Below are 18319 nucleotides of genomic sequence, written 5' to 3' on the forward strand. Positions count from 1 at the left end.
CTTCTCATCTGAAGGATACCACATTGGCTACCCCGACAAAGAATTTTACCTCAGAGATGTTGAAAGTCTTCTATTTAACATTCAGAACAAGGCCCTTCCTTTTTTCATCTGTACCAACTGTATAATTTTTTTTTAGAAGTGCAACATCTTCATTAGCAAGTCACATCAGAGCACTGTTGTTAGTACTTGCTCCAAGCCATGTTAGAGTTTCCTTTTAGCGCCTGCCGTTTTTGCCAACTTCTCAATTAAGGCAACACCCCAAAAATTATTCACTGTTGAATTTCACCAGAAAGAAACAACGCCAAAAATGAAAAATGAAATGAAGGTGGGATAAACAGACAAAGACACGTCAGCAAATAAAGTTGTGTGCAAGCAGCGCAGAGACTAATCCTCGGGCGTTTCAGCTGTTAAATAAAATTATAGTAATGGGGGTGGGGGCAGGGGCACAAGAGGGAAGCAAGCCAAAAGCCAGCACAGATAACAGGCTTTTAAAAAACCCGAGAACATACGTCTAAAATGAAGTAAAGTTTACTTTGCCAGACGTTCCTATGGGAAAATTAGTTTTGTGGTTCCCATGGGGATTGCTAGATCTCTAAAATTAGGCAGCTTGCTGCAATGAAGTAGAAGAAGAGGTCTGTAAGGGGGACCTGCATTTCAGCATTTCAACATCCCAAAGGACTTACAGTTTGCAAACATGGCTGAAAATGAGGTGGCGACGGCTCATTTTATAAAAGAAAAACAACTAATGTCCACCAAGATTCTTGATCTTAAAAAACAAACAAACCCAAGCTCTACGAATTAACTGTATGCGGCTAGCTCAAGCCTTTGGCAGGGACGCAGAGAGACTGCACCAATCCAGTATCCACTTGAAATTTCTATATGGGATACTCTGACATGTGAGCACTAACCAAACATGCACTCCCCCCGTAACACACACTTAATGCTTAATCCAAGCAAGACTGAGGGACTGTTAGTGGATGGGTTCCTTGACGGGATGGATGGGATATGGCCTGCTCTGGATGGGATTACATTGAAGGAACAGGAGTATAATTTAGCAGAATTGCTGGTGCCTGAATCTCAAGTGGTCTAGGTGGGATGGAGTGCCTTTTCTATCAGCTTCAACTAGTAGTCCAGCTGCACCCCTGTCTAGACACGGAGAGCCTAACTTCTGTTGTAGGTAGAATTACTGCACTTATTTTTATTTGCAGGAGGCAGCTATTCCTGATGTCCTATGGTTTCTGCACAATGTTTGAGACATTTGGGGAAGGTGCATAGGTTTGCCTATGAATTCACTCTGCGTTATTAAGTTGGGCAAACTTACGAAAAACAAAACAGTGGAATAGGAATCTCTCTTCCCCTATACACCTGCTGCAGCAAAAAGCTGCAATGTCAGCCATGAAGGTTTCTTCTCTGGATCTTAAACCCAGATTATTTCAGACCAAGGTATTACTCAGGGTCCTTGCTGCTTCTGTACCTCCCCAGACAGCAACAGGATACATGCATACGTAGGCTTATGCCATGTACTTTGGAATCAGAAGGAAGCTCCCCAAACCACCTTTCTATCCCTAAATGTACAGGGCCTCACCCTCTCAAGATATGAGAACCAAGCAAGAACCAAGCAGCTTGGGTTCAGAGGGCAATGTTGATCTGGCAAAAGAAGGAAGGAAGGAAAGGAAGGGAAGAAAGATGGTTCAAACAGGACCAGTTATAAATCACTGCCAATAATTTTGTATGTGGATTGATTGCATAATTTTGACTTATGAACATAATCACTTGGATAGCCATTCCGGCTGCCAGGGGATAAGTGGTGTTGAGGCTGGCATGCCGGTCACACAGATTGGCCAGACTGCACTTTTCAGGTGTCAGAAAGAGACTATTACCACATGCCCGTGTCTGTACATCATGCTGCTGTTGAAAGCACAAAATAACTCTTCAACCAGTTGACAACTCCAGTCAACAGCCCCTGTTAAAGTCATCAGTAGCTTTCTTCATCGCATGAATGAAGGCTGCAGGGCAGCTATTTCTCTCCCTCTCTCACGCGCTGGAGGAATGTTGCATCTTTAGGCTTCAAAAATGCCCTCCCCACATGGCAAGCAGCACTGTCAGATAAATGCAGAAGCAACCACACTCCTTATAGCTGCTCCAATGCACCCGTTACTGCCGCACAACACACCACGAATACCACACACAGGGCAATGGGGGGAAAGTTATCCTGCTACTGCAAGAACCACTGAGTTCAGGCCCCAAAGACCACAAGGCCACCCACAGAAGGTTTCAAGGGGAAGTCAAAACTCAAAGCAAACAGCCAAGTGGCGTGTTTTTACTCCTCACTAGTACGGATCCTTTAAAACATGTGTCTGCACTTGTGTTTTCCTTTTTGGTCACCCAGATGCAATTCTTAACCATCACAACAAGCAACCAGGGAAGCAGCTACTGTATTTACAAGACTGCTGAACACCTAACAACTCACTGGGCCACAAGCGATAAGAACATAAAGCATTCATATTTCAATACAGATAGTTACGGAGCAGTCCATAGTTATAAAATGTGGTGGGTATGTAAGCATCACACTGATGATTGGCAAATTCTCTTTTTTCAAAAATTCACCTTTGCCTTAAAAAATGAACACACAGTTCAATTTGGAAAACTGATTTTTTGACACATTTTGAACTATTTTTCCTTATGCAAATGTCACCTGGTTGGTGGCTAATAACAGTGTTATGAATGCTGCTCAAACCCTCCCAGACACACTTTTTGTCAGGCAAAGCTTCCAGGTAATGATCCAGTATGACTCAAGGTGAGTGAATGGAAGGCTTGGAATGGCCTTCTCTAACCTGGCGTATTCCAGCTGTTTTGGATTACAACTCCCATCATCCCTTGACCATTGGACAATGCTGTCTGGGACTGATGGGCATTGAAGTTGACTGAGGGCACCAGCTTGGGGAATGCTGATGGGTGTCTCACTCATGTGAGGCAGTGGATCTTCTGCTTGTAGAAGTGGTGAAGCCACTGCACTGTATATTTGTAAATAAACTCAAGGCAGTCTCTTCTAGCCAGGCCTCCTTCCAAAGGAAGCTAATCCCAGATAAACTAGCCAGGCCTCCAAAAATTCTGACCGGTCATAGAAATGGGAAGCACACAGCAATTTCCTTAGAATATCAGCAACAATACAGGAGTCATGCAGAAGACAATTTAAATACCCAAGCATTCTTGACTGCATATGCCTTCCATGGACATGAGGTGACAAAACGTAGCTGCGCACACATGGATACGCTCAGTCATGCAGCTGGCAAGATCTATGCATATAATGAAATGCCAAGGCTTGTGATCCATGACCATGTACACAAACACAGCAGGTTTAGTGGAGCATAGGACAGACGAAGCCACCAACCCAGTACTCAAAAGATCAAGTGCTAGGATCAGCAGATTGAAGGACCATAGTCCTTCCTTTATAAATCCCCTACACCGAAAAACAAACACTTGATCCTCTCTTTCTCCAGCCCCATCCTGAGATCTTCTCATCCAGCAGCATTAAAAGCACGCTAAACCTAGTTTTGGGCCTCAACCACCCCTATATGCAAACAGAATAAGTGAAAGGATTTCAATCTTCCTGTTCTATTTTCCATTTGCTACAATTTCTTTCCCCACCCATCCCAGATAGGAAAACAATTGTTTTGACGTCCCTCCAGCTTGCTTGCTTGCTTGCTTGTTTGTTCATTTTGAAACTTCAGAAAACAGGGTGAAGAAAATGCATAGCAAAGTCAGAATAAAGAAGATATAGTGTATCAGACAGCGTTTCTCCATAAACAAATTCCTAACCAGTATGATATGACACAAGGAAAGGCACCTCTCTACACAATGCTAGGGTATGTGTGGAAACAATCATTTTACAGCAGCAGACTAAAAAAAAAAAAAAATCAGTTAAGCAACAACTTAAAAAAGAAGGGCCTAATCCTATACAGTGGTACCTCTGGTTACGTACTTAATTCGTTCTGGAGGTCCATTCTTAATCTGAAACTGTTCTTAACCTGAAGCACCACTTTAGCTAATGGGGCCTCCTCCTGCTGCTGCTGCGCCGCCGCCGAACAATTTCGGTTCTCATCCTGAAGCAAAGTTCTTAACCCGAGGTACTATTTCTGGGTTGGCGGAGTCTGTAACCTAAAGCATATGTAACCTGAAGCGTATGTAACCCAAGATACCGCTGTATTTGAGTTCTGTTAGCTGACGGCCTTTGGGATTTGGCTGAAGAACTGCTACATTGGCAGACTGTCTTCTGCTGCAGCTGAGCGGTTAGAGAACCGTCATGCTATGTGTTTGTGTCATATAGAAGCTCCATGTCACTGGTTTTTGCTTTGTTGCTTTTTGTCACCTGACCCTTCCCCTCTGTTGCTTAGCAAGAGTATTTTCCTCCCAGGGAGTAGGGCCTTGAAGGGTTTGCCAAACTGTTGCCCCAGGCTGGGACCAGTCCATAGATTCCTACTCCAAGCATGGAAGTTTGCACCACTAAATCAGACTCTCCAAAATCAAAGAAGCCTCTGAATGAAGACATGTGTAAACTCGTGACTCAAAGCCAATGGGGGACCTACATTTGGGGGGCCCTGAAGCTTGAACTGTTATGGGGGGGGTCCTTCACAACCAGCAATGAGGTCTGGGTAACCACTGTTATATTCTCCAATGGGGTTGTTCCATGACAGAACGCCATACACACACACACACCCTACTAAATCTCAGATTTTGCTTTAAATCTCAGATTTTGACACGCTACCTTTACTGTGTTACTGACTCTCAAACTTTGGAATTATTGAAATACAGACAACAAAAAATTAATTTGAGTTGCACAACTCAAATTGGGCCTACATTTTTAAGCAAGTCGCTTCTGAGGCCCCCCCTAGGATTAGGGCCCCCGAAACTTAAGCTTCATTACTTTCATAGTGGATCCGCCCCTGCTCAAAGCACAGACAACGTAACACTGAACAAGATCCAGATTTTGCAAACTACACAGGTGCTGTTGCAAACTGTACTGATCAGAGCTAACACAGAAAGATGGGACTACACTCAGTCGGCTCATAAGAGTCCAGAGATACCACAGCGATTTAAAAGCCGCAGACTAGCTTCCTTCTAAACCTGATCTTAAACCTTCTGATCCCAGGGTGGATCATGAAACCTTCTCAAGGAGGGCTGTGTGTATTATTTCAGAACTCTGTCAAAAGAGCTGTGTGCTATGTGGTTCTCCAACCCTGTCACAATGTCATACACTATCACAGGGCTTGTGAGGAGCACAAAAAGGTTTAAACCCTTGACTGTAGGGGTGCCAGCAGTGGGGTCACTACTGGACGTGTTTGTGGACTGCGGAGGATGCAATATCACTATGTGTGCTAAGGACGTACCCCATTGTCTTGAGTTCATTGTCTTTATTTGTGCATGTGGACAGTGTGTGGGTGCCACAGCCAGTATGGACCCTGGTTGGTGGGTAGTGCTGGCATTTCCAGGGATGCCTGCAAATTTCCCCTTATGGAGTTGTTATTTTATCCTCTACCAGACTGAACATGCTTAGGCTGTGGCTCCGGCCATTCTGCTGGTTCCCCACCCACTGGAGTACCGGATTGTTCTGTAAATCCTTTTTTTCCCCTCCCCCTTTTCCAGTGGAGAATTAGTCCCAGGGTCTGGGTCTTTGAAGGAACTTCACTGAAGCTAAGATAGTTTAGGTCCAATCAGTGCCTGGATGGAAGAGAACCTTGTCTGTGTGCAAGGTGGGAAATAAAATTTAACCTAACAGAAGCATGATAAGTCAGTTTCAATTTGATGAATGATACATACAACAATCACAGTCTCTCTAAGAATTTCCAGACAAGGAGCCTGTAACAAAAATGAAAGGTGTTGTGGAACCTTAAAAGCAATCTGTGGCCTTTACTGGGCTTATCATTTACTTGGAGTGGGTAGCATTTTAAATAAAAACAGCAATAAACAAAACCTGATTGTAATGTCTCTGTTATTTGATTTTATTTTTACTGTGAGGCACTTAAGTGTAAGAATGAGACCAATAAATATAAATACTAATGTTACAGCGTTAGCTTTCACAGACTAGGGTCTTGTAGACTACAGCCTACCCTAACCCACCAAAAACTTATAAAATACTAAAATGTGTTAGCCTTTGAGGTGCCCCAGACTCTCTCTTGTTCTTTTCTAAGGCCGACTCTTTTCAAGGCAAGACCCGTCGGCCAATACCAAGTGCACTTTGACCAAGCCGTCAGAAGTACTGCAGAGCCAAATTTTAAGTGTATGCTGCTATATAGCTGTAAATTAGAGACAGCCGTTAACCAAGGGTGAAATTCATTTAGTCTGTGGGGAAGCTGTGCAATCATTCTTTCCCTTCAGAGAGATGCACAGGGAGGAAAAATACACCTCTCAAGGAGCGGAAACAGCAGCCATAGGCATTTGGTATCATTTGAAAAACATACTGGAGTCAGAAGAGTGTAGATGCAGAATGCTCTCTCTTGTCTCAAGCCATTTACAGTTCAATCAAGATCCCCAATGAGCTAAAACACACATTTGAGAGTGCATCAAGCAAAACAGGTAGATGCAAATGACCGGCTAGCATCTTTCCCCAGTCTCTCTCCTACAAACCTGAAGCCATCGTAATCTGACAGCGCTTAGTTTAGTTAAGACAAGAGAAAACAGTTGGCAGTTTTACAGCTCAGGATGTATGTAAATGGGCACAGAAACCATCCTGTGTGTCACCATTTTGGTGCTTGTTTGCATCAACCATGGGAATAAACAAAAAAGCAAGGCAAACAAGTACTCCCTCAGTTCAGCAATATTCTAATACGAGACAGATTAGATAACAAAACCATACTCAAATGATTATTATGGCTAATCAAAACCATATTGTAAACAAAATCAGGAAGAGGGGGGAAATGTATTTTCAGTCAGATCTCTTAAATGTAATGAATTGTTCACATCCACCAATAGTGGTTCCTCATTTGTAAGTGCAACCACTTATCATAATCTCAGGGTCAAATACACAATAGATTCTTTTTCCCGCTCCAAGTAATAGGAAACCTGCAAAGTAGTCAACTGCTAGTTTATAAATGTCAAACCTCAGAGCTTAAGACCTCGAAACCAGTCACTTCATAACATTTCTTAATTATTGTCACAATTCCAGATTTTTGACCACTCAATTTCCAAGCGTTGATTCCAACAGCAACAAGCTCTAAGGAAGAAGCGGGGGGGGGGGGGGACGAGAAATGTTTGGACTACTTTATATCCCTACCCGACGCTGAACTTCATGCAGCTGCTTTAGGCTGAACTTATTCTCCATATTCTACACATGCATTGGCAATGTCCTTTTTTAGGTACATATGAGCATCACTGAACAGGCATGTGTAGCAAAGGGTGCCTCTGGGCTGACAGTATTTTGTGGGAGGGATTCACACGTGCACCGGTAAATTTAGGTTTACACAGTTCAAGTGGATTAAGAAACTCTGTTGAGCCAGCATAACAAATCCATTTTTTAAAAGACCACCACCCTGCAGACCTTTTTCAGTTAGGGAAGTGATGAGGAAATGCACCGAGAAGCAAGGGATTGACAAATGACCAACATAAAGACTTATAAACACCCTGTAAGCAAATCAGAATCGTTGTGTGCACTCCCCACCCAACAAAACAGAATGAACGTTCAATACCAGACATAATCTAACACGCTGTCTGGGGAGCCTGGCAAATGCATACATGTTTACTCAGATATGAACAAGATACCCATTTTAGAACATAGCTTCAATCCTATACAGTACAGTATACACTTCCCGAGGAGTTTGCCCCATTGACCACCAAGACTTACTTCTTAATGTAATGTAATGTAATGTAATGTAATGTCTCCAAACACTCATTATTTAAGTGATGCATGAGAGGTGGGTACACCCACATTTGACCAAAAACCCCAGAGGGTTGGGCTACAGGTCAATGTTGGCTTTGGGTTGAAAAGTGTCAGCCACCCCTGAGAGGTACCCCCTCCAACCCACAGGAACCAACTGGGCCATGCAGCAAGGATGCTGCAGAAGAGATCCCAGGATGTTTTCTCTATTTCTAACACAGCTAGCAAATTACACATCCAAGGAAAAGTGGAACTTGGTTCTCGGTCTCTAAATTACTGGAGACACACCAAGGAGCAGCTCTTAAGAATAGTCAGCAGGGATTGTATACCTAGAGGCATTCAGGCTGGGTTCAGCAAGCCAGGATTTACCAGGCTTCTAGATAACAATGGGAACAGCACGTTCTTGGGCAATGAAAACTTTCTAGTCAATCTACAGGCCCCACTAAAGAAGCTAAACACGCCTCAGAACAGTCGTATTTCCCTCAGTTGTCTGGACTGTTTCATTCTCAGTAATGTACACTCCTCATTTAGAATTCCTCTTCTTTCTCAGAAGAATATAAATTAATCTTGACTCTGATTTCAGAGGCATTTCTTTAAGGATTAACACCTGGCAAGTCCTGCGCTGAATTTGGGCCCCGATGTGAAGACCTATTGCTAGAAAAGCTGCTCATTCAGTGCTAAATTGTAGGGTGGGGAGAGGAAATGGACTGGTTTCACTTCAATAGTTTGCCAGATTCATTTACATCTGATAAAAGTAATTGGGATGGATTACTATCCCACTTCAAATGCTGTGCTGATCCATAATCCTTTTCTACTCTGGATTTGGCACCAGAATTTTTTTTGGAGGGGGAAGGGGGGACTATAGTGGAATATAGTCTAAGTTTAGCACTATAGGTTTTCTCTGTGCTAGTTGCTTTCATAAAAAAATCTGTTTGCAAATAATGCAGAAGTAATACACTATATTCCACTATAGTTCTAGAACTGGCTTTTCTACTGCGTGACAGCTGAAAGGCAACATGGAAATTAACAGTTAGAGGAACGCCATTAAAATGGAAACGCCATTGCCATGTAAATGCAGCCTAAGGAAATCAAACATTGCTGCCTACTTTATTTAAACTAAATCTTAGTAACTTTTAGGTAAATAGATTTTGGCCTAACAAAGCTTAATCCAGCATTTTCACATCAACATGTGAGAAAGTATCTTGAGAATTTTATAAATAAATAGCACATTGTATACAGCTGAGTTGCAGTATATTTCAAAACAAACCAAAGGAAGCACTGTTTTTACACAATGCATAGTTAACTTAGGGCAGGGGTCAGCAACCTTTTTCAGCCATGGGCCAGTCTACCGTCCCTCAGACCATGTGGGGGGCCGGACTATATTTTGAAAAAAAATATGAACGAATTCCTATGCCACGCAAATAACCCAGAGATGCATTTTAAATAAAAGCACACATTCTAATCATGTGAAAACACCAGGCAGGCCCCCAAATAACCCAGAGATGCATTTTAAATAAAAGGACACATTCTACTCATGTAAAAACACGCTGATTCCCAGACTGTCTGCAGGCCGGATTGAGAAGGCGATTGGGTCACATCCGGCCCACGGGCCTTAGGTTGCCTACCCCTGACTTAGGGCATTCACTGCCACAGGATCTGCTGAGGGCTACTGCCTTAGAGCCCTTGAAAGATATCCAGTTATCCACACTCAACTTAAATAATCATTAACAGTCCCATTAGCCATGACTGAGAAGCAATATATCACTGAATATCAGACACATGATGGGGGAGAGCTGTTGTATTAATATCCCACATGGAGGCATGAATGAAGCCAATGGAAGCTCATTTTCCTCCCAGTTCTCAGGCTTCAAAGCATTTGGAGCAGCTGACTGAAAGGGCACTAAGCTGCGTAACAGTTTGAGAAAAGATTACTGGCAGATCCACACCACACCATATATTTAAACCGCATCTGACCCCCCCCCCACACACACACATTAAGAGCACATGGCTCTCCACACCCCTGAGAATCCCGGGAACTAGTTTTTGATGGTTCTATAAATTGTACCTCTGAGTGGGAAAACTACAGCTCCCAGGATTCTTTGGGAGAGGTCATGTCCTTTAAGTGTATGGTGTGGACCTGTCCTAAGTGAGTTGTGCATGTGTTATTACAAAGCATCACGTAATTCCACTACAGTCTCAGGCCTAGAAAACATGCAAAGCTCCTATGGAGAACCTCTAACCTCCAAGTATTGTAAGTGCTGCAGTAGGTCAGTGAAATAAAGGAGGCAACCAAGACCCCTAAAATGTGAACAGCCACCTAAATTCAATGAAACCATTCCATTTACACTGAAGTAATGCAACACCTTAAGCTAATCTGGAGAAATGGCATTAACAACTAAAACTGCCATCCTTTACCCAAATATCAGGAACAAGATATTAAGCAAGGTTACTACAACAGGTGCCCCGGGTTCACATCCAGGACCAGGATACAACTTAATAATTAGATTATTTTTAATTAAAAAAATACTTTACACCTGAATTTATTTTACCACAGATCCTCATCAGGAAGCAATTTACAAAATCTAGAAACCCCAATCATTTTTGGTTTGTAAGTTACTTCAAATTATATCAAGATAACAACTCAGAATGCCCAGATATGGAGGAGATGTTTTTGACCAACAGAAATACAAGATTTCTTTCTTTCCTGGGTACAGTGGAAAAATGATTATAAATAGGGCCAGCACACTGGAGGAATTGATACACACACACACATCACAATTAACATTATTTTTGCACCTGCTGTTCCTTGCAAAAACAAAACAAAGATAGAACAGGGAAGAAAAACAAACATTAGTACATATTCCTTTGTATACTGAAGTTTGCAATTAGCAGCCACTTCTCTCATTGGCGCACAAACCTTTTTATGAAGCCATTTCCCTGCTAATTACCGGTAACCTATCCCTTCTTCCCTGCTCTCCCTTCCCCACCTTTTATTTTTGGCACTGGGCATTTGTACTTGAAAGGTATATCTGGGGAAAGTGACTTTTTTTTTAACAATTCCAACCAACTTAAAAAAAAACAAAAGCATAACCTTCTTTCAACTAAAACAAAGATATAGTTTAACTTTTTCATTTCCAGAAAAAGCTTTAACAACAAAAAAGCACATATTTTCCTACAACCGAGAGTGCAAATCTGGTTGTAGATAGTGCACACATTTACACTGTTGTGGTCATACCTTCTCCCATTCCCCAAATGCTCCAAGGTTTCAAAACCTGGCCCGGTCTGTCAAGACAGCAACACGCAGTTCCCAAAGAAAAGGCACTTTGCACAATTTCATTTATATAGCACTTGTTCACACTGGGTCATTAGCAAAACCCAAACTGATTACTATGTGCAGGGGGGTCATCACAGACCTCCCTCCACAGATACCAATTTGTGTCTCCTCACCTCACTTTGGCACACAATGTTATTTCAGAGCGGCTCAGCTGATAGAGCATGAGACTCTCGATCTTAGGGTCGTGGGTTCAAGTCCCACGTTGGGCAAAAGAGCCCCGCATTGCAGGAGGGTTGGACAAGGTACTCCCTTCCGATACTATGCTTCTACGATGGTCATTACTTCAGGGCTTTCCTCCGTGCCTAGTTCCACACATCTAATTCTTCCACCAGATCATACAGCTGAGGACCACCGGCCCTGCTCACGTGTAATGCAAAACAAGTGTGTGAACCGCCTCTAGACAAGTTTTGCAGGGAAACCACAACAAGCTGTTGGAACCAAGACGCTGCACAAGTACCTATGGGCAACGCGGCTGCAGAAAGGATGCACCAATTAAAAGGGTAACGCCGGGGGTTTAAGTGCGTGGGAGGGAAGGTCCTGCGACCCCCCCATCCCCCCTCCGCCAATCCCCCCTCCCCAAACGGCGGGCAGTTGCCCCAACTAGGGAACAGAGAGGGAAAACTTTGTTGAGGACGGCGGGCCCGGCCCTCTCGCCGTCCCCAAGCGCCTCCCCAAGCCCGGCTTCCTGAAGAGCGCCTAAGGGGCGGGGCGGGGCGGAGCGGCCGCGCCGGGTCAGCCAGGCTAGGTGCGCTCTCGGGGAGGCGGCGCGACTCGCCTCTGTCCTTCTCCGCTTCCTGAGCGGGGCGGCCCAAAGGGAATCCCCAGTCTGACGCGCAAGGCGTCAATCCCCAGAAGTGGCACCGCGCAGGCACGGGCTCCGGCTTGGCAGGGCTGCCCTCCAACCGCCCGTGGGGCTTTCTCCTCGCTGGGAAGCCGACACTGGAAGGGCGCTAGGACCTGGAGAAAAGCCACGCCGGGCTCAACCCCGACCTCCTCCCCTTCCCCACCCCCCACCCCGCTTCCGAGCCACCAAGGAAGTAGGCAGGCTGGCGCGGTCATGGTCGCCTGCAGCCACTCCGCCAGCGATGCCCCAGCAGGGAGAAATGGGGACACAGAACCACCATTGCCCAAAGCAGCCAGGGCGCACGAACGCGCCCGGAGCCTCCATCTGCAGGTGACCGGGCCCCACCTGCGCGCGCGGCGCTTGCGAGGAGCCCTCCACCCCCGACCCGGCCGCCTGGCCAGCCCCGCTACTCACATCGTCGAACAAGGATCCCACGTTGGCCGTCACAAGCAAGATCCCGGTGTTGGCGGCAGTCCCTTTCATCGCCATGATCCTGGCCCAAAATAGTTTCTCTGTGCGCGCGCGTGTATATATTTAAATAGACGACGAAGCAGCACCCCACCTCCGAATTGCACGGAAATAATCACGGGCAGGGAGGCCAGCGGGCCGTGCACTCCGACGGCGGGAGAGGGGAGAGTCCGAGGGAAGTTCGCCCAAGTGCTCGCCTCGGATGGGCTTCTGCAGAGGAGCTTTACGCGCCGGCTGGCGGCGCCCCAGCGGAGGGAGGAGACCCTCGCACTTCTCCCGCCGGGGGCAGCAGGGGCGCCGGCATCCGGGCTGAGCGCCCCGTCTCAGGGGGGCCGGGTGATCCCCCACCCCGCCCGCACTGGCTGGCTGGCTGCCTCCCTCCTCGCTGCTGCTGCTGCTGCTGCAGCCGCCGCCGCCTCGTCGGGCAGGAGAGGAAAGCGGACTTCGCTCTTAAATCGCCCCCTTCTCAGCCATTCGGCTCCGGCTGGGAAAGTTCCTCCTGCCGCTGGCCGTTGCTGCTGCCGCCGGATCCTGGTGCATGGCAAAGCCCTCCAGAAATACAAAGGAAACTCTTCGGCGGAGGGAGGGAGGGAGGGAGGAAGGAAGGCAGGCAGGCAAGGGGGCAGTGCCCGGCGGCGGCGGCGGCGTCCTCGCTTCCAGGGGGGCAGCAGCCCAGGCAGAGGAACCGCTCGATGCAGCCGGAGAAGCCACCCCTCCTCTTCCTCGTCCTCCTCCTCCTCTTCCCAGCCTTTGCCTGCAATAACAGAAAGAGGAGCAGCAGCCGCGACGACTAGATCTCTGCACTCCTCTGACGTCACGGGCCTGACACGGCTCGTCTTAAAAGGGCAACGCCGCTCCGCTAGAGCGGCTCGAACGAGCAGTCCCCAGCCACAGGCTGCTGTTTCTTCGACAATGGGGAGGGCGACGGGCGGCAGTAACGTGCTTCGAGTGCAGGGGGTTGCGAGGGGAGGGAGAGGTTGGCCTGCGGTTGCTTTTGCTGCACTGAAGTGGTGTGTGTGTGTGTCTGTGTGTAATCGGCGGAGGGTTTCTTCAGCTTCGCGCCTTCGGAAGAGGCAGCGAATTACGCAACTCGCGCGGTTGTGGAACTGGCGTCTGCAACGGCGGGTCGGATGTGTTTAAACGCCGGAGCACGCCGCACGATTGTTGAACCTTTCCATACGCTCGTGTGCTTTTGAATGCCAGGTGAAACTTATCTGCCAGCCGTTCTACTAACTAGCGTTTCAACGCATTTTTTCCCTCCGTGTGAATCTGCATAATACTGTATTAACTTGGGCTTCTGCGTCCTATACTAAAAGTCGAGGGGGGAAACCGTGCTGTTTCGACGTTAGTGTAGCACTCAGTTAAAAAAGATATCTCCAGGATAGGACATCTGGTTTCCTGTTGCCTCTGCATAAACAGATGACATCATTGCAGTGATGTTCTGAATATTCAGGGAATTAATTAAGGGTCGTATAATACACTTTCGATATATAGAAGCAGGGGAAACTGCTTGAGACTGAGTCAAATCACTGGTCATTATAGTCTGACAGGAATCCACTCTTCAGATATCAGGCACTGGTCTCTCTGCCAGCCCTACCTAAAACTCCTGGGCATTGAACCTGGTACTTCTGCATGTGAAGCAGATGCTCGGCCACTGAGCTACAATTCCTTTTGTTTCATGTACCTATGGAAACAGAAGGGCTTCCTGACTCCCAAGAAAAGGCATGACATAGAGACAACCCTCTACCAGCCCTGTCCTAAAATATTTGCAGCCCAGTTCTATGCAACTTCCTTTGATTGACTTAACTAGCCGAAGTAGATTCTGAAGTGCAGGAGCTCATCCTGAGAGCCCCCACAGCTGTACACAATATCTCCATATATATGCACACACACACACCCTCACAACAACACAATCCCCTGATATACAAGGATCAGCCGGCAGCCACCGAATAGAGGTCCAGCAAAGGGTGGTATCACAGTGCTTTTGTGTGCTTGAATTGCTGATCAGCCATGTCCCATGATTACCGTACGAAGCAACACTGACTAGGAGAAAGTTCCACTGAATTCATGGTGAATGCTTTAGTTAGAAATGCAACCGATCTTGCAAACAAGTAGGAACCCCATCAAAGGAAAGGAAAGAACTAAGGAACTATTCTTCCGCCTACCACACATACTCAGCTTGATTTTTCCTGTTATAATCTGTTTTGCTGTCACAGTTAAACTTGAAAGCCTCATTATCACCTCTGGCAGATGAAGTAATTGCTCCTGCTCTCAGTGTTCCTGTACTCCCATGTTCCTGCTCTGCTACACCACTGATAAGTAAGGTTGCTGTCCTTTACTCATCTCAGAAATAGTCCCATTAAGCTCAATGGAGCTCACTTCTGAGTAGATGTGCATAGGAGTGCACTGCTCATACATTATGTGTGTTTAGGAATCTATATGAACCATAGGAGGCAGAACCTGATCACAGAAAGCACCTATAAGGACCACGTACTTTTGGCACTCCTTTGCAGACATTCATACTGAATACATGGCTATGTTACCCTGTGATTCATCTGGAACCTGACATTTTTATGGACTGTAGAACATCATGCCTTGTGCACAAATTCAAGGTAAATTTGGCTCTGTTTTGCCATAACTTTTTGGAATTGGGTACAGAATGAAACAATTAAAACTACCTATTAAAAGACTAAAGAAACACATGGGAGTCTGCTGACCACAGAGAGGCGTTTAAACCCAATTTATACAGGCTGATAGGTTTCTATCTTCCATTATATATTTGGCAGTTGTGCCCTATTCAGCCACTGAATCAAGCACAAGTCTACATTCCATTGACATCAGCACAAGTGCTTGGAAAAGCCAGTCAAGAGTAGAACCCAGGGCTCTTAATAGTTGCACAGAGAGGTTTAGCTGTCTTTTCACATTTATAGTCCTAGTAGTCAGTATACACATCTAGAGTTCACACTAAATACATTACTTCTGGTAAATAAGGCATCATAGCCACTAGAGGGCTGTTAAAATTTGGGTTCCAGACTTTTTAGACTCGTCTACCCATGTACTATCTGAAAGCAAAGGTGCGTATTGGTTGCCAGATGTGAAATATATTGGCATTATTTTCATATCTCCTACCCCACTGTAACAAATGCAAACACCACCTCCCAACACCATCTGGCTGGCCTTGGGTGTAGAAGTGGTAGCATTTCCGAGAAAACTACCTTGGAGGTCCTGTCTTCAGGATCCTACTACCAACCCAAATTGGGCTTCAAAGAACTCATGGCTACATTTCCTGATGCCATTGGTGCCAACATGCACCACAACCACTGACTTCTCCCTAGCATTACATACCAGGCCATCTAGGCAACAACCTTTCTACCAGGCAGGCAATCTGCCCTGTGGCCTTTATGTTCATCGGACACCCAAGTACATGTGTCCTTCATGATAAAATCACACATTACCAGGATCACTCCCCTGTCCCATCGGAGTATCCTTGGAATGAGGGGGTAGCTGTTCATTCCTCAGGGAATCAGTCCCTTGTAAGGGAATGTTCCTTCCTCTGAGTGACATTTTCCTTCCAAGAAACCCTAATTTCTTCCCTGACAGTAGGGGAAATGTCACGGGGGTGGGACACAGCTATAACATATCTGAAGGCCTCATCCACCAGCCTCTCTGCCTCTCTTAGCTTTCTCGGGTTTGGCACCTTGACCTCAAGGAAACAAATGTGTTATCAGAAAGCCAGGAGCTTCTTGCTCCTTAGACACACCCATGACCTCTGTCCAACGAGGAGAGATGCTCATGCAAAACAGAAGAATATCCCAGTGCCCCTCCTGGCATAACTGTGTTTGCACTTTTAAGGGTTTTTTTTTATTGAGAGTATGGTAGAGGGGGGTTAATGGAAGGAAAGGTGAAGCCGAGGCCTGTACCCTAGGCCTCCTCACCCTGCTGCCAAACTCACATATCTGCCTAACTCACCTTGGTGCTGGGGCTGCCCTAAGTGGAACCGGTTCCCCTTGTTAGGCTGCCCTACACGGACTGGCAGCCACTCTCCAAGTTTTCAGGAAGGAGTTTTCCTAAAGATGCCAGCGACTCAACTTGGGATCTTTCGCATGCAAGGCAGAGGCTAAACCACTCTGATTAGATACCCTCACAGCATATCAATACTATTCAGTCCATCAAAGAGACAGTGTGTGAGCCCTTAAGAAAGGAAAGGGAAGAAGACCCACATTCTAAAGGAATTCCTTTCATCATCTCCACACAGAACTCCGTGTCTTGCAGTATTCCTTGCCTTGTAATCAATAATTTGAATCATGGGCACGTAGGTCCGGAACTAGTTTGAATTCTTTATATATAAATCCTTTTCATATATTAAAAATTACAGAAAGAGTGGGAGAGACTGAGAGAGAGATCTAGTGCAAGGTTCTTGGTGCTGTTCGGTTCCAGAAGCTCTTAGATCTTTTATTCCTTTTCAGAATATTTTCAGAGTCAGAAATATGAAACAAGCCATGGCACTGATCGCTAGCTTCACACGTAAGCAAACCATGGGGGTAGGCTGTTGCATATTTTAAAAACAAAGGGCTGAGTTGTTAATGTTATAACAATGTTGTCGTGCAGTGGATCTTCAATTCAAACAAGGGAAACTTTTGAGAAACAGCAACTGTCTTATGTGTGTGTGGGTTTTTTGGGGGGGGGGGGATTTCCTATGCCATTTGAAGGTCTGATAAAGTAAACACTCCTCTACATATTATGCTGTCCAAGCACCATCATATTTGACTTTGTCATTTCTCTTTTTGTCAAGTTGATGATTTAACGCTTTTATCAGAATTATTTTTACAGAGTTGACTAACAAGTGCAAGTCTCTCTCTCTCTCTCTCTCTCTCTCTCTCTCTCTCTCTCTCTCTCTCGTGTTGTAGCATTTATTTATTTATTTATTTGCTTGCTTGCTTGCTTGCTTGCTTGCCACCCATCTGACAGGGCTGCATCAGCCACTCTGGGTGGCTTTCAACAAATTAAACCACCAAGCACAGTAAAACATCAAACATTAAAAACTTTTCTATGCAGGACTGCCTTCAGGTGTCTTCTAAAAGTCAGATAGTTGTTTATTTCCTTGACATCTGCTGGGAGGCCGTTCCACAGGGAGGGGGCCACTACCAAGAAGGCCCTCGCCTGGTTCCCTGTAACCTCACTTCTCCTGTGTGATGATTTATTGTATATTTCCCCAACCTGGTGCCCTCTAGCTGCCACTGGACTACCACTTAGGGGGAGAACCACTGCCAATCTGTGTAGACAAGTGCAGCTATAATATACTAATTCTCACTTTTCACACGCTTAAGGCCAAAGCACAAAACCCAGTTACTAAGGCATATGCCTATTGGACTTCCTTCCGAGTGCAACATCTGCAGGATCACTCTGTAACTAACTGCACACTATTCAGATGGTGGAAAGATGGATGCATCCCATTTATTTGGCATGTGTTTATTGGTGCTTTGGGGATTCTGTTTCCTGCAATTGTGAGGACAGCATCTGGACTGCAAGAGTGCAGTTTTCCTATAAACACCCTGTACAATAAGACCACAGGCTAACATATATTACTACCAATATCCTCCTCCGCACCTGCCAATGTCTTGCAGTGCCATTGTATTCATATCCACTATGCGAGTTCATGTAAGTATCAAATTGCCATTGTAGTAGATCATCTCTTATGCATTCTAACCCACTTTCCTTTTGACTGAAATATATTAAATGAGCTTCACTCAACGCCGCTGTTCCACTTGAGCAACATACTTCTGCTTGTGCAGTGGAATTTCTC

The 18319-nt window shown here is 45.6% G+C and overlaps 1 protein-coding gene across 3 annotated transcripts in view; it reads right to left on the reverse strand.

Annotated features, from left to right (window-relative positions):
* Nucleotides 1-17786, reverse strand: part of INPP5A (inositol polyphosphate-5-phosphatase A) — a 239861-nt gene extending 222075 nt beyond the window's left edge. For 2 of the 3 annotated variants that reach the window (XR_014564893.1, XM_083741101.1), the window contains exon 1: nucleotides 11318-11591. Coding sequence is in view for 1 of the 3 variants with exons in the window: in XM_083741100.1 (XP_083597226.1) it covers nucleotides 12463-12537 (75 nt within the window). In the remaining 2 variants the exon portion in view is untranslated. Of the gene's footprint in view, nucleotides 1-11317; nucleotides 11592-12462; nucleotides 15642-17321 lie in introns of those variants that run through there. The other variant, XM_083741100.1, reaches the window with a different exon arrangement.
* Between the last annotated feature and the right edge of the window lie 533 nt (nucleotides 17787-18319).

Source organism: Podarcis gaigeae (assembly GCF_964106915.1).
Source record: "Podarcis gaigeae genome assembly, chromosome: 5".
Classification (NCBI taxonomy): Eukaryota; Metazoa; Chordata; class Lepidosauria; order Squamata; family Lacertidae; genus Podarcis; species Podarcis gaigeae.